The sequence below is a fragment of the Argiope bruennichi genome, chromosome 5 (assembly GCF_947563725.1).
Source record: "Argiope bruennichi chromosome 5, qqArgBrue1.1, whole genome shotgun sequence".
NCBI classification, from domain to species: Eukaryota; Metazoa; Arthropoda; class Arachnida; order Araneae; family Araneidae; genus Argiope; species Argiope bruennichi.
Genome location: NC_079155.1, coordinates 3012542 through 3037643, shown reverse-complemented (window position 1 = coordinate 3037643; position 25102 = coordinate 3012542). Strand labels below are relative to the sequence as shown.

Here is a 25102-nt window from a genome sequence, read left to right as displayed (position 1 = left end):
TTTTCTCACATTGTATTTTAGATGAAATCTCAATTGGTAGATATCAGAGAAAAGCGAGAAGCAGTTAAGGCAAATTTATGCATAATGATCTCTAAAATATAATTTTTGCCATAAGATATCAAAAATATTTATTTATGTAGCGGCATTTTACGCCTTTATCGGATTCAGCGAAAACATATCATGGGTAAATGTGATGTAAACTGAACTGATTGGAATATGTTGTTTAGATTCAGTATTTATTTATTTTATTGTGAACAGTGATTTTTTTAAAAAAATTTGGTTGTTGAATCAGGATTATTTCCCTAGAAACAGTGTATATTTACAGAAAGTTTTCTATTACTTATCAACACACACACAAAAAAAAATGGGAAAAGGTTATAATAATTATATGTGCAAAAAACCTTTCCATCCTGGATCGAAAGCAAATATAAAGAGAGTAAGTGCATAAACAAATGAAACATCTAAGCTTTTAATTTTTATTTAACTATACAATTGTTATCTTTATTTCATTTAAAGTATCAATATATTATCTTGAAACTTTTTTCGAAAGATTTCTTTTTACACTGAACTACTTTTTTTGTAATCTTTCAGGCATGGATGGCTGAGCAAAAGACTGAAAATGAAAAGAAAAAGCAAGAGGAATTAAAAGTCCAATATGAGAAAGAGCAAGATCTTTATAATAATAGGTATAACTAATTTGTTGTATGTATGATACTTTGCATTGTTGATTAGTCAATTTCTAATCTAATTTAATTAATAGAGGAAAAACTACTTCGAAGTTACTTATTCTAAATTTATACACTTATATAACAATATGAAGAAAATCTATCCAAGCTGATTAGTATTAGTTTAATAAATAAACAGTATTTATATTAGTTGAATCGGAAAATTTGCTCTAAATTTATTAAATTAACAAAAAATAAACCTTCTACTCGTATATAGATCCTCACAGATGTCAAATTTGCTATAAATGAATAATTTCAATAAATTTATTGGGAGTCTTATCTTACTGTACATAAAAGTATCTGTATTTAAAATTCTTGTTTCATTTTAACTTTTTAATTACCTGCAATGTCTCAAAAATAATGTTAGGAGACTGAAATAAATTTTTTAAAGTTATGAAATAATTTTAATCAGAATTAATATTTATATATATAGTTAATCAAAAATTGATTAGCATTTCAGTTAATGTGTGGCATTTTGTTTCTAAGAGTATAATTATTTAGTTTTATGGTTTTATTTTGAATTATTGTAACAGTTGAAATCATACTTCAATTTACAAAGGACAACAACAATGCCAAAAAAAAAAAAAGTTGTTTACTAAAGTAAACAATACAGTAAAGTATTCAGAAGTAAAAATTAATTGTTTAAAATCTAAATCAGTTTTTATTTTTACTAGAGATTTCTTATTTTTTAATGTTTGAAATTTTATGTTGGGATTGCTCTGTCTACAAGTTGGCTTCTGGAATCTTTATGAGTTAATAATGTTCATTTTCCTTGGAATTCTGATATAAAGTAATCTAAAAGTTATTTGAATAAAGATTTTCTGAAAGTCTTTGAAATGGGGGAATTGTAACAGAGCTTTGAATATTTTTGTCACCTAGGTTAAGTTCCATGCAAAATTTTGTAACTTAAAAGAAATCACCTTCAACTTCATTTGTTATAGAATCAGGAACTTATTAGTTTCACCAATACATTGTACATGCCCCTCTGAAACTTTTTTTCTCTATGATTATAACTTACCTATTATTTAATATGACAAATTTGATATGAAAATATTAGTTTAAGTTTTTATCGCCATTCAGATATCATTTTAAAACCATTGCTGTGTCATAAAATTTCAATCATATAGAGTTCTCAGATTTTTTTTATTTAAAGAGATCATTTATCTAGTTAATTCACTGTAAACATAATAAAAAAAAAAAGAGCTTTTAGTCTATTTGAACGTGAAGTTGCTTATCTCCAAAGCAATTTCTCAGGCTTGTATATATGTATATAAAAGGAAAAAGCTCCCAATATTGAAACCTGAGTAACTGTATACAATATATATATATATATATATATATATATATATATATATTGCAGATGTGCAATCGAAAAGAACCTTTTGAAATTTTAACATCAATTTATTTCATCTCATGAAGCATTATTTGTAAAGGGAAAAATAAAGCGATGATAAAAGACATCTGTTCATATTGCACTACAAGAAATAAATGACAGAATTTTTTTTCCCTATAGTTGTTTTATTATTAGATTTCAGTAGGGATTTTGTTGACATGTATTAACTTAGGAATGGGAATCTTAAATGCTTCAAAAAACCTGTATAGGCTCCAGGAGATTCTCATCCTTTTATGTATGGCATGAGAAAATAAGAAATAAAAAAAAAGGCAGTGTGTATGTTGCAATAATGAAATAAAAAAAAAAAGTGGAATCAGGAAATTAGAGAAGATTTTAGAATAATATAATATCGGCTTGTTTAAGACTTAAAAAAATGGAAATTAAATATTAAAAAATATCATTACATATATATATATATACAGAGAGAGAACAAAATGTTCTCTTATTAGTGGCATTTTCTTTTTCCATATATTGTAGATACATTGTGAAAAGTGACCTAATCAAAATCTCTCCTTTTCCTGCTGAATGCTGTTTGCATGTACACAATTGTTGTCAAATCGAATCTAAAAACTATGAAGAAAAGAAAAATGTGAAATTTTATTTAATACAGCAATCAAATTTCTATTTAAAGGATTTTTAATTGCATTCTTTTAAAAATTACCATTTTTTATCCTAAGTAATGAAGATATAATACTTTCCAATCTTGCCATGATTTATTAGATTTTTTAAAGCATGAATATTTAAATCATTATATTTTTTAAGTCATTGCTTATAGGAAAAAAGATAGAGATCTCATTTTGAAAAAGATTTTATACTGTTAAAAGTAGACCCCCATCTTCTAAGTAAAAAACACATTTTTTTTATTTTATCTTTCTTATAGATTTTTAAAGTATGAATATTCATCAGTGTATTCATAACTAAGACTGTTTTGAGTAATGATAGAAAAAAGGTTGATCTTTAAACAATAAAAAAAAAATCAGTATTTTTTGCATGCTTTTTGATATTTTGTTAATAAATAATATAATTAATATAATTTTTAATATAATAGGTGAACATGCAGCTAGAAAGAATTTGAAAAGTAAAATCTTCAGTACCTCAGCTTAAATTTGATTCATAAATATAATCAAACAATATCTCATTAATTTCTTTTTGAGTTACAATTTTGTGATATTCAGACATTTTCACATGAAAGTTAAAGATATCAATAAGCAGGAAAGAATATGTAAATTGAACATTTGCACTTAAAAACTTACTGGAGACATAAATCAGGAGAGATAGTAGGAGGGTGGAAGAAAGGAAAAAATATTATTATGTGCCATTTACCAGTCCTCTTAAAAAAAGGTGAGAAAATAAGCATATGACATTTTAGCTGTCATCTGGCATTTTGCATGATAGACTATTTTAGCTATCAAAGATTTTTTTATATATATAGTAATAGGATAGATTATGTGTAAGATATCAATAACATCTGTAAAGAGCTCCAGGCAGTATTTTTTAATTGAAAGAAATATGCCTTCGCTTTGTTTGCTGCAGGATTAGCAAGGAGAGAGCATAGGATTGAAATCTGATATCAGGATGAGATTTAGTATAATGATAGTATACATTTAAAATGTTCATTCATGAAAATATTAAAATGCAATGGCTAGTCAATTTCAAGAAAATGGTCCTCAAACTTTTGGTAAAGCTTATATATTGATAACTTGACTCCCGTTCCGATGGCATGGTTGTGTAGATAACCGTCTCATATACGGAAGGTCAGAGTTCAAACCTGGTTAGGAATTTTTTTTTTCTTTTTTAATAACTTTTATTCTATTTGAAATTTGCAAATACTCTTAATTAATATGTTTTTAGTTTTTTTTCATCCAAAATAAATATTTATTATCGAAATACATAATAATAAAATTAAAATTTTAAAAGAAAAATTATAAATACAGATGCATTTTTTAAACAAAATAAAATTATTTAAATTTAATTAACTGTTTACAGATAGTTTTAATTAATACATGACTTATTTTTATGCAAGTATAAATGTTTATTATTTTAATACTTAAATTATAATTTAATATTTTAAAAAATATTAATAAATTTAACATAAATGGTGATAATTATTAATAATAAATACTCACATTGTAAAAAAATTATTCAATATTTCTAAAAAATTATCTTATATACATTTACTTTCGATTATATACAAGACCAGAATGGTAACTATAGTAAAAACATTGGAAACAAAATATATTTTGACATCTTGCACAACTGATAAATAATGATTGTCCACAGGAGCAAGGTTTCTTTAAGAATCTATGGGGAAACAACTTCATTTGCATTTAAAAATATCTCTCTTTCATCAAAAAGTTGAACAGCGTATACCATGCATACCTTATCTTATTTAAAAATTGGTGATGACAATTGATGGTGTACAATTGATTGAATTTTTATACTATCTTCACAAGAATTTGTTTCTTGATCATATTCGGTTAAATAAGAATTTTGTATATGCTTAATACGTTTTGAACCATTTGCCTACGCATTCAATAAATTAACACCTGCTCTCTATTTCTTTTGATTACTGCAGTTGGGGAATTTTGCTTACATATTAACAAATATCAACTGCTCCCTTCAATTTTTGATATAAATATAGCTTAGTTGAGTTAGAATTGATAATTTATTATTATTAAAATCCAAGAATTTGAAAATTAATTGTTTGAAAATAATGCAATCAAGTTAAATTATCTGTAGCCATTAATGTTATGTTTTTAATTATTTTTCTTTTAAACATTAAATTATAATTTAAGTATTAAAAGAATAAATATAAAAATGAGTAGCATATTAATTAGAACTATCTGTAAATAGTTAATTAAATTTAAATAATTTTATTTTAAAAAAAAAACACATCTGTATTTATAATTTTTTCCTTTTAAAATTTTAATTTTATTATTATCTATTTCAGTAATAAATATTTATTTTGGATGAAAAAAACTAAAAACATATTAATTAAGAGTATTTGTAAATTTTGAATTGAATAAAGGTTATTAAAAAAGAAAAAAAAATCTTTGCCATGTTCGAACTTTGACCTTCCATATACAAGACAGTTACTTAGACAACCAACTCATCGGGATCATCAGAACGGGAGTCAAATTATCAGTACATAAGCTTTATGAAAAGTTTGAGGACCATTTTCTCAAAATTGGCTGGCCATTGCATTTTAATATTTTCATGAATGAACATTCTAAATGTATATTATCATTATGCTAAATCTCATCCCGATCTCAGATTTCAACCCTGTGACCTGCCCTTGTGAGAAGTTTCATTTGCACATTGTAATTAAAATTAGAAACAAATAATAAAAAGCATACATCCTTAGTAGTTTAGCAGAATGGATGCTTTAAATGCAAGATATTTTAAGGAATTAATATGCTTGCTCTTTTCAACTAATCCTTTTTTTTTAGAAGAAATGTCTGAGATACTTCTTTTTAAAAAATGTTTTCCTGTAATGTGAAACTTGTTTTGCCTCTGTCATATATACTCCGCTATATAGGCATTGGAATTCAGCATCATAATTAATGCCCTCTAAAAATCATTTCAATGCACTCCAATTTCTTGTTAAGGAATTGTATGCATTTCTTCTGCATGTGGATTTTTTAAATACCAAATTATGATTCACATCAAGGATATAACTATGAAATAACCTAGTATCTGATATTATAGTTTTCCCAAGTAGAATTATTGTTTTAATATTATCAAGCAAGACATCAAAACTATTTTCATCATTTCAAAGAAAGAATTCAACAGAGTATCTTAATAAGTCACTAAGCACTTATTTGCCTTCCACTAACTTTCCTGTATTATTTTCTGTTGCTGAACTTAGTGTCATCCATACACGCTTCTCTTTAATAATTCAACCAATCAGTTTGATCTAAATAATTTATAATTCCAATTATTCTATTAAGCCACATATAAATCAGACTTAAAATCACTCTTAAATACAAGAAACTGACATCAAGCCAAGAGTTTTTTGTCAAAATTCTTAATCTGGTGTGAATTAATTCCTTTTATCCTATAACATAGAATTCCCCTATCAATCACTCCATCAATATAAATGAATTTCATGTTCATGCTACATATTGAGTATTCGTATTTTCACCAGGTCAAATTTCAACTAAATATTTTTCATAATTTTGTTAATTCATAAATGTATATCCATTTTCTTTTTATCTATTTTTTATTTCTTTCTTTTTTTTTTTTTTTTTTTTTTACCATTCCATTTGCTTAATATTTATTCAGAAACATTCACTGAGATAATAAATTACTATGATAATTGTAAATTCAAGAAAAGAAAATTGAAAAATTGTAAAGAATTCCAATTATTTCTTTACATAAGAGGAAACACTGGGATATAAAAACAAACAATTAAAAAAACATAAGTAGATGATTTTAATTAGAAATAATAAATTCATTCATTAATAGTTCATAACGAAAAAAAATATTCTTAAAAGTTTGCCTTAAAAATATTATTAAAATGTTTTTGTCATTATTCAAAATAAGTTTAGTTTTAAAAAAGTAGAATTTAATTTCAATTAAATTCTTTAAATCAGTAATTATTTGAGAACTATTTTTAATTTCCAGTTCTTCAAAAAAAAACTAGTAGGTATACAACTTTGCAACAAAAACATCTATGAGCAATCAAGCCACAAGAATGCCAGCAAAATTACTCCACTTGATTATATTGTCTATTATATTAATGACAAATTCATATGGCATATTAAAATACATTTCAACTTATTTCATTGATTTTCTGTTTTCATTTATTTGTTGCAAAAATTAGGCCTTTTTTTTATCGTTATAATATTAAATATAAGCCTTTTTTCTCCTGTCTATTTAGAGCATTAATTAGTTCAGAAAGCAAAGATAAACTGGAATTAAATTTTATGTATGAAGCTCCTCCAGGTGCTAAAAGAGGTAACCATATTTTATTTTTTCATTCATTATCTTTGTGTGTGTGTGTGTTTAAAAAATAGTAGAGTTTATTTTGGTTGGGTATAATTTAATATTTGCTTTTTTTTTTTTTTTGAAATCTTATATATTTTTATAGATTAATAGCTTTACAATTAAAATTTGCTTTTGAAATCATTAATTTTTAAATATTAAAAATTCTAGATTAATATTTTTTACAAGTTGTATTTACTCCTATTTGAAATAAATGATTATATTGTTTTAATTAATGAATTTCTTAAAACAGTAGAAATAATATGACTAAATTTGATATTTTTTTATGTGTGTGTGTGTGTGTGTGTGTGTGAAATTTATGTATAGCTATTTAGATTTGCATATACCACATCAAATATTATAAGGTATACTATTCCATTATCAAAATTCCAATTATTTTCAAGCTTGAATATCGGTACTGTTTCATTAGTACCACCATTCATTGTTAGTATTTAATGAGTTATCAGTGAAATCGGATGTGTTTTGTTATCCAGCAAATAAAAACTGAATATATATGTTTTGTTGTTGATACATTTGTACTAACTGCTGGCTAGCAATTAATCACAAAATATGTCCTTAAATTATATAATTGATATATATAATTAATTTATTGCTATCAGTTCTTCTTACAACTAAACTTTGATTTTGTTTGCCAATGATATGCAGTTAATATGCGAGTACCTCATTATTAGCCCTTTTGGGATGAGTGGGCATAGAAAGAAAAGCTCTCACAGGATGGCTCTTTATAAGTGCTGACTATCCATGTGGCATTCGCGTCTGAGGGGAATCTAGCCCAAATGAAGTATGCATTGTTTGTTCCAAATATTTTAGACTCAGTGTCACATACTATTTACCATACACAGTATGTGACATGTCTGCATTTCAACTGTTCCCAGATTATAAAATACCCAAATACTAATTTGAAAATCTATCTGCATTTACTTAAGCAGACATAACACTCTCGTACAAGAAAGGTTTCAAGAAGCTCATTGATTTAAAAAATGCAGATTTTTAATATTCAATTATTGGCTACTTAATGAAAAACATTCTTCCTTTTGACATTTAAATTTAAATGACAATCTGTAAATTTATTTTTTGTTGAATGCATTAGCTGTTATGTGAAAAAAAAAATGCTTAATGCCAGATAAGTTTAAATTTATTTAGTTTTTTTAAAACAATTAAAAATTTTATTCATTTAGACATTGCTGTGTCCAATAAAGCTTTCAGGTGGTAATAGTATCTTTGTAATGTGTTGCAAAATGAGTATGTTGCATTGTTTTGTGCATTTCTAATATGCATAAAATTTATTATTTTTTAGAGTGTTGATTAAAATATAAAAATGTTGAAATAAATCATTTAAATGTTTTATGTACAATATCCAAATAATTCTGTTTTATATAATTATAATTTGTGTTAATCATATTTTTTGTATGTTTTTATAAACCTTGTTCACTAATTTTATTTTTTTGTTTGTTTTCATAAACTTCTGCAGAGCGGCAAGTAAGTATTTTTTTTTTTCCCTTCTTTTTTTGTTGTTATCATTGAGTTTAAAAAGTATTTAGATTATAATTTTTTCTACTTCCGACCTTATTTATGTCCAAATAATTTCTTATGTCTTCAAATATGCATTTACTCAAGAATAAAGATGTGCCAGCAAAGTTTTATTTAAACATAAATGGGAATAATGTTTAATACAATTTATCAACAACTATGTATTTAAGCTTAACTTTGTTCCAGTTGATGATAGATGTTTGTGTATGAAGTATCTTTGGCATGGTATTGTTTAGTTATGAATATTAAAAGGCAGATAAAAGATCTTTAATCGAGATCAGAGCCCAGAAAAAACAAACCACAGTTTAAATTCTGTTCTTTTATTGAATGTTAGTATTGAAACAGAAAAAGATTTGTTAATTCAGTCTAATTATTGGCAAAAACAAAGAGCCAATTCCTCATCCAAAACCACCACATCAATTTTGTCAATTTTATTTCATATTAAAGATAATGAACTTCAAAAACAAAGAGCCAATTCCTCATCCAAAACCACCACATCAATTTTGTCAATTTTATTTTATATTAAAGATAATGAACTTCATTACATCTTCAATAGTTCCCTGTTCTAAACCATTCTGAATTTTTGTGAAAAATCTCAAACACTTTACTTTATTGTACATTCTCTGTACAATAAAGTAAAAACTCATTTAACTGCCCCAAAGCACCTGAGCCAGGTCCCTGTCAAACAGGACAATATCAGGTGGCCAGGGCTCATATGGTTAAACTATTGTAATTAGATGTCGTAAGTATTGAAAAAAAATTCGAAATCAATATAATGGTTGACTTTTTATTATTTTATTGTAGTTTTTCTCTCAATGAGAATATAAAACCAAATAGAATTAAATTAACTTCTCATGAAAGTGTAAGATGGTCAAGAAATCATTGATAACATCTCTAAAATGTATAAGCGCTTATAAGAAGAAAAAAAAATTGAAATTGGTTCATTGATCATGGCTGGTAAATTCTGTTGCTATTTTTCTCCATAGAGAATGTACAGTGAAGTAATTTTTATCATTATTATTATTTGTTTTGAAAATCTGAGGATGAGGAATTGGCTCTTTGTTTTTGCCAATTATTTTAAATTCTAATTGCCTTTGGCGACTATCTGTTTCACCAGGATTAATGATTGTTAAAATTTTGAATTGGATATTTTATGTAGCTTGCTCTTGATTGATTCCTCATCAAAGCATTTTTAAATTTAAAATATGATAAAATATTTAGCTTGTACTATTTTTAAAGTATTCCGTTAAAAATTAAATGTTCCATTCATTGTGCAATGTATCACTCTCCTCACCCCCCCCCCCCCCTTCTCTATTTTTAAATCTTCTTAGCTAAAATTTCAACTGTAATTTGGAAAATAGAACTGTTTAAATTTCAACTAACATATGAACTTTGTTACTGAAACAAAGCATTTTTATTTAAAATATAAGTACAGAAAATGAAATCATTCAGCATTAAAATTTTATATATGTTGAATAATTTCATAATTTGTATAATTTCTCAGAAAATTATTCAACAAAAAATTTCTCTCATTCTACAAAACTCAGTTACTACAGTAAAATAATAATTTTCAAAGTATTAAGAATGGTAATATATTTTTATGTATTCAATTATATTGCATTAAAGAGCAAAGATTTAAAAATGAATGAACTTTAAAAATATTCATCACTTTTTGCATGTGAAAATTAATCATAAGTGCAACAAATTTCAAAATGTCTATGAAAAGTGTATAAATAGAAACTTACTCATTAGGGCTAAATAAGCCCAGGGGTGTTTGTGCTCCGGGGAAACCCCGGAATTCCGGGGATTTTTAACTTCGATCCCCGGAATTTCCGGGGATCGTCGTTCAAAAGGAAGTAGGAATAATAATGAATTATTTATTTTGATCTGGGTAATTTTGTTTGCTTTTAAAGCAGAAAACGCAAGGTCAATGTGTGTGGTGAAAACTTTTCCTTTCTTTCTCCAAAGGCAGTGATAATGCGTGAAAAGGGGGGGAAAACTTCTTTTTTGTTCTTTCCTTATTGCGAGTTATGACTCATTCCCCCGGTTCTCGGACATTCTCTTCTGGATTCTTTTCGGCAAGTAGGCGCGGCAGAAAAAAAAGGGGGAGACTTCGTTCGACCAGATGTGCGATAACGTGACTCTGGGTTCAAAGGTCTTATCTCTACTGGCGTGGCGCCAATAAGTAGAGAAGGGGGATTTTTCGCCGTATTAGCTATTTGTCATTGATCGCTTCGGAACTTTTTTTTCTTCGCTGTGTAAAATTTTTGTTTCATTTATTGATGCACGTGTAAATTTTTCGTTTCGCTTATTGAAATATTTTTTTATTTATGTATGCAAGAGAATTTCATTTAGAAATTTCAGCATATGAAACAGAAATTACCCCTTAAAAATTCATATCTAATTAGTTTTACAGCATTAGATCCAGAGCTTAAGAGGTAAAACCAGTACAATATTAGCTTTTGAAAAATTATCATCTTTTATGTCCCATATTTTTAGTGATAATGAAAAGTCAAAAGTAGAAGCTGGAATAAGGTTATACCAGAATGATATTGATATCACCAAAGAAATGCTCTACACATCTGATGAAAGTGGAAATCAAGTCAAGTGTACAATTGATAAATATTGGTCTAAAGTTTTTAATTTAAAAAATGATTATAAGTATCCTACATTGGCTAAATTGGTCAAAGCCTGCCTTAGCTGCTTCCATGGCCCATTAGTGGAAAGTGCATTCAACTTAATGGATACACTTGTCACTGACTATAGAACCTCTCTTAAGATTGATTCCCTAGATGCAGTGCAGACTATTAAATATGATTTAATGGCTTCTAAAGAAACCTCATGTGAAAAATATGGCTCAAAAAAACCAATGACTGATCCAATTCACAAAGATCTCTTACTGAATATGAACAGAAGTTGGAAAACATATCAAGAGGACTTAAAAACATGTATTTCAGATGAGTCACCTATAAAAGTCTCTGAAAAACCTTCTACATTAGCAGAAAAGCAAACTGCTTCTACCTCTGCATGTGCAGTTCTCGAGGAAATTTCTTCAACTGTAAATGAGGAAAATAAAAGTCAACCTTCCTGCAATTATGAAGTTCACCACAAAAGAAAGACAAGCCCACAAACATCAGAAAATAAAAAAAAAGCAGCAGAAATTAGATAATTTTTTTTCAAAGAATTAATTCAGGTAATTTAAAAGATTTGCATAAAATGTAGTAGTTTATATGTTTGAAAATTTATGGTTATTAATTTTGCAAAAAAAGTAATTCATTGAACTTTTATAATTAGGTCATTCAATACTTCATAATTGTAATTTTTCATCCCCCCCCCTTCTCGAAACTCCAAAATGCCGGTAGTAAGTCCGTAAAAGTTTCAGGGGATTTTTTGGGGTCCCACAAACACCCCTGTAAGCCATATTTCAATACTTTTATCATCAACAACAAAAGAATAATCTTTGATGAAATATATGTAGCAGCGATGAAAACAATTTACATTTATTTATAACAGTGAAATGTATTATTATAAAATATGCTTAAAATGTATTTAAAAATTAAGATCAAAAAATTTGTTGCATCAAAATTGATATTATTAAAAAGGTTTTTTTTCCTCTTTAATTTTAAGTTGATGTTAAAGTTATCTTTGTACTTGTAATAAATTAAAGTATTGATGAAAAAGTTTTGCTTTATTTTAAATTATTTTAAATTTTTAAAAATTCTCGGAGGTATACATGCTCAACATTTTTTTTACCAAATGATGTATGTGCTAGGTTTGATAGCAAATAGTCTGGCATATTGAGTGCCATTGTGCACACAAATGCACATGCAGTCATCTTTATTTTTAGTAAAGATTAAAATGTTGAGTGAGGAACTGGCTGCCAAAAACAACTATTTATTATATTTTTTTGGAATAAAAATCTATTCTTTGCTCTAGTAGTTTCTTTTTTATCATTTTCTTACAAATAAAATTTAAATAATTATTTTTTAACTATACATTACCATGAAAATTATTAAATATATGTAACATCAAAGATTAATCATCACATTCTGTTTCTGTTGCTTATAAAATGTTGTTTTCTTTTATAGTATTCTGATAAAGCTTCAAATCGAAATGAAATCAGTTTCGACATGTTTGTTCAGCATGTTGAGGCACACTTCTTTAAAAAGAAAAGAGAGGGGGAAAGATTGAGGCTATTTATTATTTTTATTTTGCAGAAAGAAGATGATGAACCAGAATATAAGTTTGAATGGCAAAGAAAATATAATGCGCCAAGAGAAGAGTAAGTAAATGGAGGAAAAAATAAAAATTATATCATTAAAAGAAATTTTTTTAACCTTGTGTAAATTTTGTACATTTCGAACTTTAGTCCAAATTTTGATTATTATTTTATTTTGGAAAATTTAATTTGAAATACACTTCTGTATTTTGCATTAACAATAAAAATATATTTCTAATTTGTAAAATGATCCCACATTTTACACCTTCCAACTATGCAGATACGCTCATTGATTTTGAGAATGAATTTTTATTAACTTTTCAGCTGACAAATTTTTATTAAAAGGGGGACTTATCAATTTGATGTGAAAGTTCACTAACTCTCATTTCAATATTTTCAAATAATGTTTGCAGTAGAAATGTCTCCCTTCTCATAGTACTTTAGTTGATATATATGATATTAATATTTATCTGTCAATCATTAATTATCTTCTGCTATCCAATTTTCTTTTAAATTTTTATGAATATTTTTATTAGTGTTCTATATGTTCTTTTTTTTATTTATTTATTTATTTATGGTAGTATTACATAAAATTATAACTTTTATTATAAATGTGTTGCTGAGTAAATATATATTTGTTCTTTTAAAAGTATTTAGTTTGAAATCAAATCAATGGTAATTGATTTTTTTAGCTATGCTAAAGGGAATACTGACATCAAAGATCAACCATTTGGCATTCCTGTAAGTAGTATTAATTTTGTTTCAAATTTTGCTATCCATTTAAAAAAAAAAGAAATATGAATGTTTAATTTAATTTATTGAACAAATGCTTAAATTTATTACTAGGAAATAAATCATAATAATTCGTTAAATAAAATTTATCGGCAAAATGCTGTTAAAGCCTAATTGTACTCCGAAATGAGGATGAAAATTTATTTCTAACATTACAATCATTTTACGAATTTCTATTTTTCAGGTGAGAAATGTCCGTTGTATCAAGTGTCATAAATGGGGTCACATTAACACAGACAAAGAATGCCCTCTTTACAGTCAAGCAAGTACTTCATCAATGCCAACTAGTAAGTTATTACTATTATTTATTTATTTATTTTTTTTTTTTTGTTATATTAACAAGGTTTTCTTATAGTTTATCAGAACTCCCATAGTCATTGAAAGCTTTTTGAATTTTGTTTTGCGGAACTAAAATCCAGAAAAAGTATTTTCTCTATCTTTTGTGATGGGAGTTCTTGAAAAATAAAAATAATTCAAATCTATTATTTTTTATTTTTTTTGAAATAGTTTTTAGTTGCCTGGGGGGAAGGGTCCTTGAAAACTCCACCAACAAGAAAGGGCATTGAAATGGGAATGCTGTCAATCCTCATTCTTTTCTCAACATATTGTTTGGAAAAAGGGATCAAGCAAGATTACTTATACTATATTCCACTATACTATTTTCCACAGCCCTTTCTCTTAAGATAATACTATTATATCAGTCATTGTATGTTCACAGTACTTAGATGAGAACTGAAATAGTTTTTGAACTGTAAGAAATTTTATTATGCAAGAAGATTTCAGTCTTTTTACAAAAAAATCCGCAATGCATATATGGGAGAGTTGAAAAGAGTGGGACATATTGCACTTTTTTTTTTTTTTTTTACTTTATTAGTTTAGATTTACCAAGAGTGCAGTTTATAGAACTTTAATAGTCTGTTCTTTAATTTATTCATTTTTTAAAATTAAATAACAGTAAAATACAAACAGCTAACTTTTATTTTCATAGTTAAAGGGATATGAGGGAGCAATAGGATAAGGTTTGAGAAAATAAATAATGTATTTTGATATCCTTTCCATTCAATGATTTATGTTTTTGGACATGCCAAACAAGAGCCGATTTTGAAATCTTCATTGGTGCTACCATATCTTGAAAACTTTTTTTTACAACCATTTCCACTGATTGCAGTATGTTATTATTTAATATATTTTTCTCTTTCTAGATGCTTTTTCTTCCATATTCGTGTTATTTTGATATGAAAGAAGATAAAATTATTAATTCTTTTATTTAGAGTGACAAAAGTTTTAATAAATAACTTTCAAGACTTCATATTTTTATCATTATTTAATATTTATTATATTGCTTATTACTTTATTTTATTTACAGTAGAATTACCCTTAACTGAAATTAAGTGGTAAACAGGATTTTAAATTGAAAAAAAATAAATTATGTGAAATAATGTAGAATGATCTAAGGTATGAATTAGTACTTTACATGTTACAATTATTAACAAAAGTAAAGAATAGCAAAATATATTTAACCACACTGGTGATCTTAGGCAAATTTTTGAAAAAGAATGGAATTTTATTTTATGCTTTTTGTTTTGGGTAATGGAAGCCTGCCATTTTATTATAATTTAATGTATTAGTATTACTTTATATATATATATATAATAATGTATAATAACCTATATATTTATAATACATTTAAGAGCAACTTAGTATTGCATTGTAACACACCAACAACAACTAATTTTATTAAACAACATTAAGAAATGTTAAAAACCTTAATCGGTAGCATATTTAGCTATTTAGAAAATTTATTGAAATGTAATTTAGCCTGTCCCATTCCTCCCTAATTAATACAAAATTTTCTTTTAAAATGTGCGTGACATAAAGCATGCTATATTTAAATTATTTAAAATTTATTTGATTGTTAGTTTATAAACACCGAGTTTATTATGCATTTAAAATATTTTTATTTTCCAAATAAAAAGATTTAAAAAATCATTGAAAAAATAAGGATTTTTATTTATGTTGTGGGTGAAAAAAAATCATATTTTCCATTTCAAACACAAATAATATTGTAGCTGGTGTAACAGGAATCAACTAAGAGGTTATAGTTGCTCTTTCTGATGGAAAAATTGGAAATAGATGCTAATCTTTTATTTAGATATAAATACAGCTGTCCCATTCCTTTCAACTCTCCCCTATTTCTTCTAAAAAAATATTTTGTGATCCAAATAAGTAGCTCTTACTTAATTTCATCTTGCGTTGTTCCATAAATTAAAGTTGTTTTATTTAAATATCTGGGTGATCTTAACATGCAATGTCTAATGTATGGTGAAGCATTCAACAAATGCAGCAAATGGGTTTACACATTTAGTGTTTGACTGGAAAAAAAATAACAAGAAGGATGAAATGAAATTATTTGTTTTAATTTCTATTTCAAATCACAAAAGAAATTAGATCATAAGCCAAAAAAATATTATTTATAATTATTTTAAAAAAACTGCTGAAAATTGGCAATTTCTCTTTTGTAGAAATTTGGGAACAAACTAGTTGAAAATAGAGGAAAGTATAAAAAATTTTAACTAATAGTAGAATCAAATAATGCTTCAAGAGAATAACTAAAAATGTAATTGTAAAATATTTTTGTCACACTTTTTGCAGTTCAGTTATTTAAATGTAAAGCCAGTTTGTGAATTTGTATCTATCTCTTGCATATTTCTCTTCATTTTGCCTAGCACTGATCAACATAAGATTAAAATTTTGACTTGCATTACCTTTTTTAAAAAAATATTTTATTTCTACTAAAATGTAAATATGTTGGTGAAATGAACATCCTGCAGTAGTTTATGTGAAATTAGCATCTATCCATTGTCGTGATTAATGGTAAAGATGCTTCCATTGTGATCTTGCAATGTATTTTGAACTGCAGTTTTGATTTATTAGCCACAAGATGAGCATAACAAAGGTTTGAAGTATGTCCACTTAAACATCTAGAAATAGTATACAAAATAATGGCAAGTTTGAATGTTAATGGTGAAAGTATTTTGTTTAAATTGTTTCCTCCTTTGATAGGAATGAGATTTATTTATTTTTTTTAATGAAAAGCATTTTATTGCTTGTAAATGTATTAATTTAATTTGTTTTCTTTCTCACATAGCTGCAATGGATCCAATGGAATTAATGAAACAAATGAGAGAGGATGGATATGGTTTGAAAGAGAATGTTCTGGGACACCATTTAAATCCTCAAGCTGTTAATCAGGTCTGAATTTTTTTTAATATAAAAATTCTTAATTATATTGTTGGGCCTTTTTATTACTAAAAGTAATATTGCTGTGTAGCAATTTTTTTATTATTATTATTACTTCAAAACCATTGAAGTCATATTGTTAATTGTACTGTTTAATCTAAATTTCATCTCTAAATAATTTTTAGTATTTTTATGACCTAGATAGTACCTAACAAGAATAAATCATGATATAATCATAAGAAATGCTGAAAAGTGGAAAATGGATTCAGAGTTATAAATAATAACTGTTTTAAAAAATAAAAATCATTATATCTAGAAGTTCTCAATTTTACTTTAAAACTTATCAAATCATATTTAAATATTGTATTTTTGAAAGTTTACCACTATTTGTTTTACAAAATAATAAAACTGTCCTTTATCTGAGAGATATTACTGTTTTTATTTGATTATGACTTAATAATTGTCAACAAATTTAATACTCTTTTATTGATTGATACTAAATAAGATGTTCCCATCAGTTTGATATGCATTTTATTGTAAGAAAATAAGATAAAACTGACTCATTAGGAGGAACAGATCAACTGGTGAGGTCCATCTCTATTGAGATTTCATTATCTTTAGTCTCTTAATTTGTAATAAATTAAAAACATTGTGAAACAGACACTTATATGATAATTATGATTCTTTCTTTTACAAATTTTGCTAATATTTATATAATAGATCGTTTGCTTCCTAATTTTCAAAAATAACTAGTAATTATAACATAAAAAAATATATATTGCTTATAACTATTATAATATCTATATTTTACTGTACATTTGATAAAAATTGCATTCTACTGTGCAATCCATAGTTTCTCTTTTCTAAATTTTTTTCCTCTAAGTTTCTTCAAACCTTTGCCAATAAGTGAAATATTTGTGAAAGTAATATGTATAGCCATATGGGATAATTATTCTGAAATAATATTGCTTCAATGGAAAATATGGCTTCTTTTACAAAAAATAAATAAATAAATTATATTACATTTTTGACATATTCTAACGAATTGAATTTTCTTTTACAACAAAAATTGTGTACATAAATACTTTTTCTTATACAGTAAACATAATATGTTGCAATTTTTATCTTTTATGCACTATTTGAATATGTGTTGTGCGATTGTCATAAATATAAGTCTCTGAGATGTTACTCTTGAGAGATTTCATTGGTTACTTACATAAATTCCTTTAATGATAATTAAATTTACTATGCAATAGATCTATCACAGCAAAGCATTTGTATATTCATAAGCAACATCTTTTATTTCCACTGTGATTGATATAGTACCCAATTTCAAATTATTAAATGGTCATTATTGCATGTTGTATGGTCATTAACAAAAAAGGAAAAAAAAAAAAAAAAATGGGACAACTCTGTAACTTTTTTATTTATTGTTGCATTTTCAAAAAATTGGTGTTGATAGAAATAAATTAAAAGGATAGGTTTATTGATATAGACAAACTGATTAACAGAATTATAATTAACTCAGTTAACTGTTAGTTAATTAACTATCTCAAAAATTTTCCATTGTGAGAATCAAGATTATTTTTTTTAATAATTCGATTCAGCAGGCCTCTTTATGTATGTATATCAAACTTCGTTCCAAAATGCATAGTAGTTTTTGAGATATACTTAATTTTGTTTCCTGAAAACTCCACTTTTTTTTTTTTTTTTTTTTAATTTGCTAGGAATCATATATTAAGCAACTCTCACCTTTTTAATAACATCAGTAAAGAGAAAAAATAATTAAACATTCCTACAGCCAATTTGTCCTGTAATCAAATTTTATATTGTGTAAGTAAAAAAAAACAAAAACAGTGATTTTTTTCAAAAAAATTCATATTAAATTAAGATTGTCTGATCTGAAAACAAATTTATTATTTATCTAACTGCAATATTATAATTAACATTGAAGCTTGTGCTTCAGGTAGAGTAAATCTATAAATGCAAATAAATGTAAAATATGATAACTTAAAATGTGGACATTGCAAATTGACTGTGGGAATTTCACAATGTTTATCTATATTTTAAAAACCATTTGAGATATGTGAGCAATTTTTTGAATTCAGACATTTTTAGCATATCAGCTTTATTGTGTTACTATTCACTTTTTTCCCACCTTCATGTTTAAAAATGCATGAAAAATATCAAATTTGTTCTATTTATGCATTTATTTTGTGATTTAATCAAAAATGATAATTTTCTTTTAATGAGCAAAAAATTTTGAGATAATAGTTAATTAACTTGCTTCATCAGTTGGAATGAGAGCCATTTCCATCAACACAAATTTTGTGAAAATGCAATAGTAGATAAAGTTACAGAAGTGACTTTTTTTTTTTTTTTTTTTTGGCAACTGTACTGCATTTGTATTTTTACATGTTGGTTACAAATTTAAATACATAAGAAATCCTTATTAGAACTTTTATTATGATTGCAGTTTTTCATAATTACTCATTATGAGTTGTAGATTTTGCATGTCTGCTATACAATATGAAAAACAAACATGCAATGAATTATAATGGCATATGCAATGGCAAATTTTAAGAAATATTAATTAATATTTTTTGCCAGTTTGAGATGTTTTTCATTTTGTTATTTTCTAGAAAATATTACTTTGTTTTTGTATCTTAACTCCAGTGATTTTATTATTATTATTATTATTATTATTTTACCATTTATTAAATTGCTAAATTCATATGTTTTAATAATTGTACTTTTTTATCAAATTTTTAGCAATTTATTCCTAGTGATGAAAGTGATCCTGAAGCTGAATTTCTAAAATCCCTTTCAACTGCAGATAAAAAGAAACTTCTGAGGTATTTAAGTATATTGGATTTTATAAACTCAACATTTTCTTTTTATCAGTAATTAATAAATAATTTTAAATAATTTTTTATTGTAATTCTGCACTTCTACTTCTTCTAAAATGATTTGCGTTTCATGTTAAAAATAACATGTGCAAAAAATAAATTTTCATAATAGTCTTTCTCGTGTATTCACTCTTCTACTGTTTTGTTATTAGGAAGCTAAAGAAACTATCAAAAAAGCATGCAAAAAGTAAAAAGAAAAAAAGCAAAAAGCATAAAGCTAAAGCAAAAGATTCTTCAGACTCTGGTAAGAGATTGGTTTCCATTTCAATTTAATACATACTTTTTTAATTATTCTTTTTAATTTGATCTTTCTTTTTTCTCTGTTCATAGTTACATAAAAAACGTCCTAATTTTACATCTTGATAATAAGATTGGTTTCCCTTGTATGTATCCAAAGATGTTTTTTCCAGTATTGTTTGAAGACTATAATAACCTGATGATATTCTTGGTTTCAAAATTGAATAATTGTTAGTTTTAGAATTCATTCAACTGAAGATCTTGTGTATAAGAGGATTTGATATGCATTGTGTTCCATTTTATATGCTTTTTTTATTTTATTTATTTATTTGTTAATTTAATTTTTTTTTTAATTCTGAGTTTTGTTTCAATATAATCTTGCTGCTGATTCAGAATGGATTGTTAATCTAGCACATCAAATACAGGATGTTTATCATTATATGAATAATTGTGTAATATTATCATTGCAAATCTATGCTTTTTATCTTCCCAAAATTCTGTTTGTAAAAATTATTGTCCAGTCCCATCGATTATACAGGATGCATTTGACCTAATCTTTCAAAACAAAGAGCGTAATAGAAGAGTCCATGGGGTCATAAAGCATTACTGTAATTCTGTCCAATCTCTTATTGGTTGTAGGTTATGGCAAATAAATAGATTATGCTTTCAAGGTAGAATATCCTAATTTAAAAATCTTCTAACAAATTTACATGCAAAATAAGCATATGCTTGGAAAGTACAGAAAAAGTCCTAAACCAAATCATCAAAATACCTAGATTTAAAGCCAGGTTATAAGCATCAAAGCATTGATGAAATGTAAAATCAAACTGTTACCAAAATCCTTAAACTGTCATTCTAACTGCAATACATCAAATTTATCAAACACTTGTCTATGCCATCAATTCTCAATAAACCATACCAGTGTTCGAAATAAAATTTAGTTTTTCATTTGAAATTTATGAATGAAATCAGCAGTCTTTGAAAGAGACATTTATTGGAAAATCCACAAATGAAAGAATGATGAATAAACCGAATGTAAGCAAAATTGCCAATTTAACTCTTATGTATATAAAGATATCTGTTAATTCATTTTCATTGCGTGTTTGTAATTTAATGAATATGCTGCTTTTCTTATTTGACTTTAAAATTTGTTTTTTTGAATTTAACTAAAACAGCAAGCGTAGACAGGAAATTAATATTTGGAGCAACAAGGATTCTCCCTCAAGTTTTCTTTTTTGATTAATGCTGATTTCAGTGATATATTGCAAGTGTAAAACTAAATTTCTTCTGAACCAAAACACTAACATTGTTTATTGTACATTCTTTCAGATCCTGATAAAATGGTCAGTTTTTTGTAAATTTGTGAGATTATAGCTAGAACAATATCTGCAGTATTAAAAATTTTGGCAACAATTCAATTTTGTATTTTGCCAAGGTTCCAGCACTTTTGGCTCAGCTTAAAATTCAAGTATCCTAATGAAAATAGTGCCTCCTTATAGGACTTTACCTACACTTTGAAAAATTGAGCTTATTTAATGTGCAGATCAATCAGAAACTTCTTAAATAAGAATTTTTAACTGACTGTTAGCATAATCTCTTAAACTGCCATAATTTACAAACGATAAGAGCTGAGGAGAGTTGCTATATAAACGATGCGAGTTCTTTCATTCGACAGTTTAGGTCAGATTTGCTTTGTATACTGTAGTTTTTCCTATAAACTTTTGTTTTCTTGATACTCAGATCAGAAAATCAAATTGGCACTTTTAAATTACAAAAAAAATGAAAGTTATGAAGAAAATAATTTCTTATTCCATTTTAAAAAATGTCAGTAAAATTTTCCTGGTATTTAAACTGGATGTATTATTAAGAAAACAAAAACAAAATGCATATTGAATGATATATTAATTTAATCAAAAATATTTCATATTTAATTAATAAAATGATTAAAGCTTGCATAAATGAAGACTGAAAAAGAATACACAGTTAAGTGCAAAATTGCTAGTTCTATCTTCAGGTCATTTATTGTGGTATTTATGTCACTAGAAACAACTTTTGATTCATTTTTCAACTTTTTAGAGTGTGTTAATGCTTGCATCATCCACATCTTTCGTATATTTTGATGCAGAAAAAGAAAGTAAAAAAATTATGGCATTTAACATTTCTTCTATTTTTATTTGGATTATAAAAGCAAGTTTTTTTTAATTCAAATACATTTGATGAAACAGTAAAGAAAATAACGGTAAAAAAAAGGGGGGTTTTTCTATTTTATTTTATAAAATACAGAATGATAAAATGAAATGCTGATCCTAGGAAATGAAAACAATTGTTTTAAAAGTAGATTTTAAGTTTAATAAAAAGTGATATAATATTATTTAACCGTGTTTATTCTCCAATTATTTCCAGAGTAACTATAAGATATTCACTAAAGTAAAATATATTCCATAAAATATTGAAAGTAAGTTGTGTAATGTCTTTTATCAATTAAATTAACACATTAAAAAAATGAACATTTTCTCCAAAAAAAAAAAAAAAAAAACATTACACTAATGAGACAGCAAAACAAATATGAAATTCAAAAACATTCACATAAACTTTGTTGGTTTTCTTTTTACAAGCTGTCCTATATATTCATATATATAGGACAATGCTCCAGTCCACTATTACATGCTTTCCAGTAGGGCATCTTGAAATGATAGGAAATATTTGACACAAAGTCCTAAATTACAATAAATTGACATTGATGTGGTTTCCCATTTGGATTTCTAAGAAAAATGGGATAATTTTGCAATTTCAGTCTGGGCTTTTATTTATATATATATATATTAATTAAATGTTAAAATTCCAGAGTGATACAACTATCTTGTCATTTCTATAAACAGTTGAAGATTTCTATAAACAGTTGTCAGATTTTCTATAGGATGTTCCACAATCTGTTTTCCCTCAATATTTTGGATGATTTTAAAGGGCAATTCTCTATTTCCATACCATAAAGCTTCGAGACAAACAAAAATGATGAGAAAAAGTTATTAAAATCCATTATTGTGCTTTGCTCGTTGAACAACAAACAGAAAATTTCAAACAACTATGTGGGATAATGATTTCTGTATTTTTATAGCCCTGCCATGACTCTTAGACATGGCTTCTTTTTTGATATGGTATAATATAAAAAGAAAAAAAGCTAAGGGCATTTGTGTCTAAATTTTACAGGTTTTCTTTTCATATACATTTCGCAACCATGTTCCCAAAAATATCATACCATTCTTTCATCAATACTTAAATGTTTGCTAGACACCCCAAATTGTTTTAAAGTTTCGTTCATGCAATTTACAATTTGGACAGGCTTTGCAATAGCAATCTGATGTATTTAATTTTTTGATTTTCCTTCTTTTTTAATTAATCACTAATGAAATGTAGTAATTTGTTATTCACATAAAAATTATGTTTCAGATTATAATTTATTCAAGGTCGTCTTTGTTCCCTGAATTTTTCTACTATCATCCATAGATGTCAGCATTTTTTTTTTTTTTTAAGTGTTCAGCATGCTTTTACTGACCAAATTATCCAGCCTTGAAATCAAGTTGTCATTTTTTTTTATAATCCCCCATGCATCATTCTATCAATCTTCAAATAATTACTTTCCCTTCCCCCATTTCCTATTAACCTCAGTCTGCTTAGCCATTCACAATAATTAACATCCCCGATTGCCGAAGAAAAACTCATAAGTTTTTTCAGGAAATTACAAAAAAAAAAACATTTTGTAATGTTTTATAAATTACGGAAAATTGTGAAATATCCCACTGTGTCTCTTCTTTTAACTTACGACAAGGCAACAGTTAAATGTTGAACATTCAAAACATCATTTTATAAATCTGTGTTAAATTTTTCCTATATGTGCAAACATTTAATTGTTATTATATATTTACCTTATAAAGATGGCATGTAATTAGATATTTTTGTAATTTAATTGACTTATTGTAAAATTTTAATTGAATATTCCTCTGTCAAGCAATATCTTGTTTGTATACTTTTTAGATTCAAATGACAAGAAGAAAAAGAAGAAGAAACATAGTTATAAAGATTCTAGTAGTTCAAGTAGTGAGGCATCCAGTGATGAAAATACTGAAAGGAACAGTAAAAAGCATAAAAGCAATTCACATTATAAAGAAGAGAAACGAAAAAAGCAACCTGAAGAAACAGATAGTGAAGATAATGGAAATGTGAAAAAAACAAAAAGGTCAAAGCACCATACTCAAGAAAAATTGGATGAGGAGTTTAGCAGAAAAGCTCATACTTTGAAAAAAAATGAATCTTTGAGGCCAGATCAAAGTGAAAAAGAAAAATATGAATCGAGCAATAAGAGAGAATATGAAGAGCCGAAAAAGACCAAGAGATCAAGCTATTTATCATCATCTTCAGAAAATGAAGAACAAAATAATAAACAGAAAACAGGAACAAAGTCCTGTAAGCATAAAGATGATGAGGATGATTTTGAACCTCAGACCACAAAAAGAATCAAAACAGAAAAAGATCATTGGCGAAATGATACTGATGAATCAGAATCAAAAACTACAGAACAGAAAAATGAAAAGCCAGAGCATCCAGATGGCTTCAGTCATATTTGCCCACAAGCTAAAATAGAAGCTAATTACATACAGCCTGAAGAAGAATATCAAGGCAAAGTGCACGACAGATTTCGCCACTTATACAGAGACAAGAGATCTCCTTCTGTAAAGCAAAAATATAATAAATAACTGTAATATTAATGATTTTATATTTCTTGTAAATATGAACTTCAAACCGTATCATTCACATGACCTGTATATTCTTTCATATGCCTCATAAAGTAAAAGGAATGATTTAAGCCATTTCTTTGACTCATCCTTCTTATGCAATTAACATTATCATATACAGAAGCAATAAATGCATGATTTTTTTAAAGTCATATATCAGTATCATTACAAGAGTACTTTTTGTTGTTGTTGTTTTATATTTTAATATTTATTATTCAGAAAATACATTTTAATAATTGTAAATTATTCTGCCTAATTAT

At 26.1% G+C, this 25102-nt stretch overlaps 1 protein-coding gene across 3 annotated transcripts; it reads left to right on the top strand.

Annotated features, from left to right (window-relative positions):
- The first annotated feature begins 31 nt into the window (after positions 1 to 31).
- On the top strand, positions 32 to 24917 carry LOC129969194 (corepressor interacting with RBPJ 1-like). 3 transcript variants are annotated; one of them, XM_056083637.1, is made up of 11 exons: positions 32 to 436; positions 592 to 686; positions 7001 to 7077; positions 8597 to 8604; positions 12873 to 12937; positions 13567 to 13615; positions 13851 to 13953; positions 16815 to 16918; positions 19679 to 19761; positions 19968 to 20059; positions 24085 to 24917. In XM_056083637.1, the coding sequence occupies exons 1-11, from the start codon at positions 365 to 367 to the stop codon at positions 24801 to 24803; spliced, it is 1467 nt and encodes a 488-aa protein (XP_055939612.1). In that variant the 5' UTR covers positions 32 to 364; the 3' UTR covers positions 24804 to 24917. The 3 variants fall into 3 exon arrangements, with proteins under 3 accessions (XP_055939612.1, XP_055939611.1, XP_055939610.1); XM_056083636.1 differs by lacking the exons at positions 32 to 436; positions 8597 to 8604; XM_056083635.1 differs by lacking the exons at positions 32 to 436; positions 592 to 686; positions 7001 to 7077; positions 8597 to 8604 and adding an exon at positions 11884 to 12067 and having other exon boundaries at positions 12383 to 12937.
- Positions 24918 to 25102: the final 185 nt, after the last annotated feature.

Excerpts from the sequence above, each read along its gene's own strand:
- LOC129969194 (XM_056083637.1), top strand. The coding sequence starts at position 365 with ATGGGAAAAGGTTATAATAATTATATGTGCAAAAAACCTTTCCATCCT. Across the intron at positions 437-591 it reads CGAAAGCAAATATAAAGAGA|GCATGGATGGCTGAGCAAAA; the intron begins GTAAGTGCATAA and ends GTAATCTTTCAG. Across the intron at positions 13,954-16,814 it reads TACTTCATCAATGCCAACTA|CTGCAATGGATCCAATGGAA; the intron begins GTAAGTTATTAC and ends TTTCTCACATAG.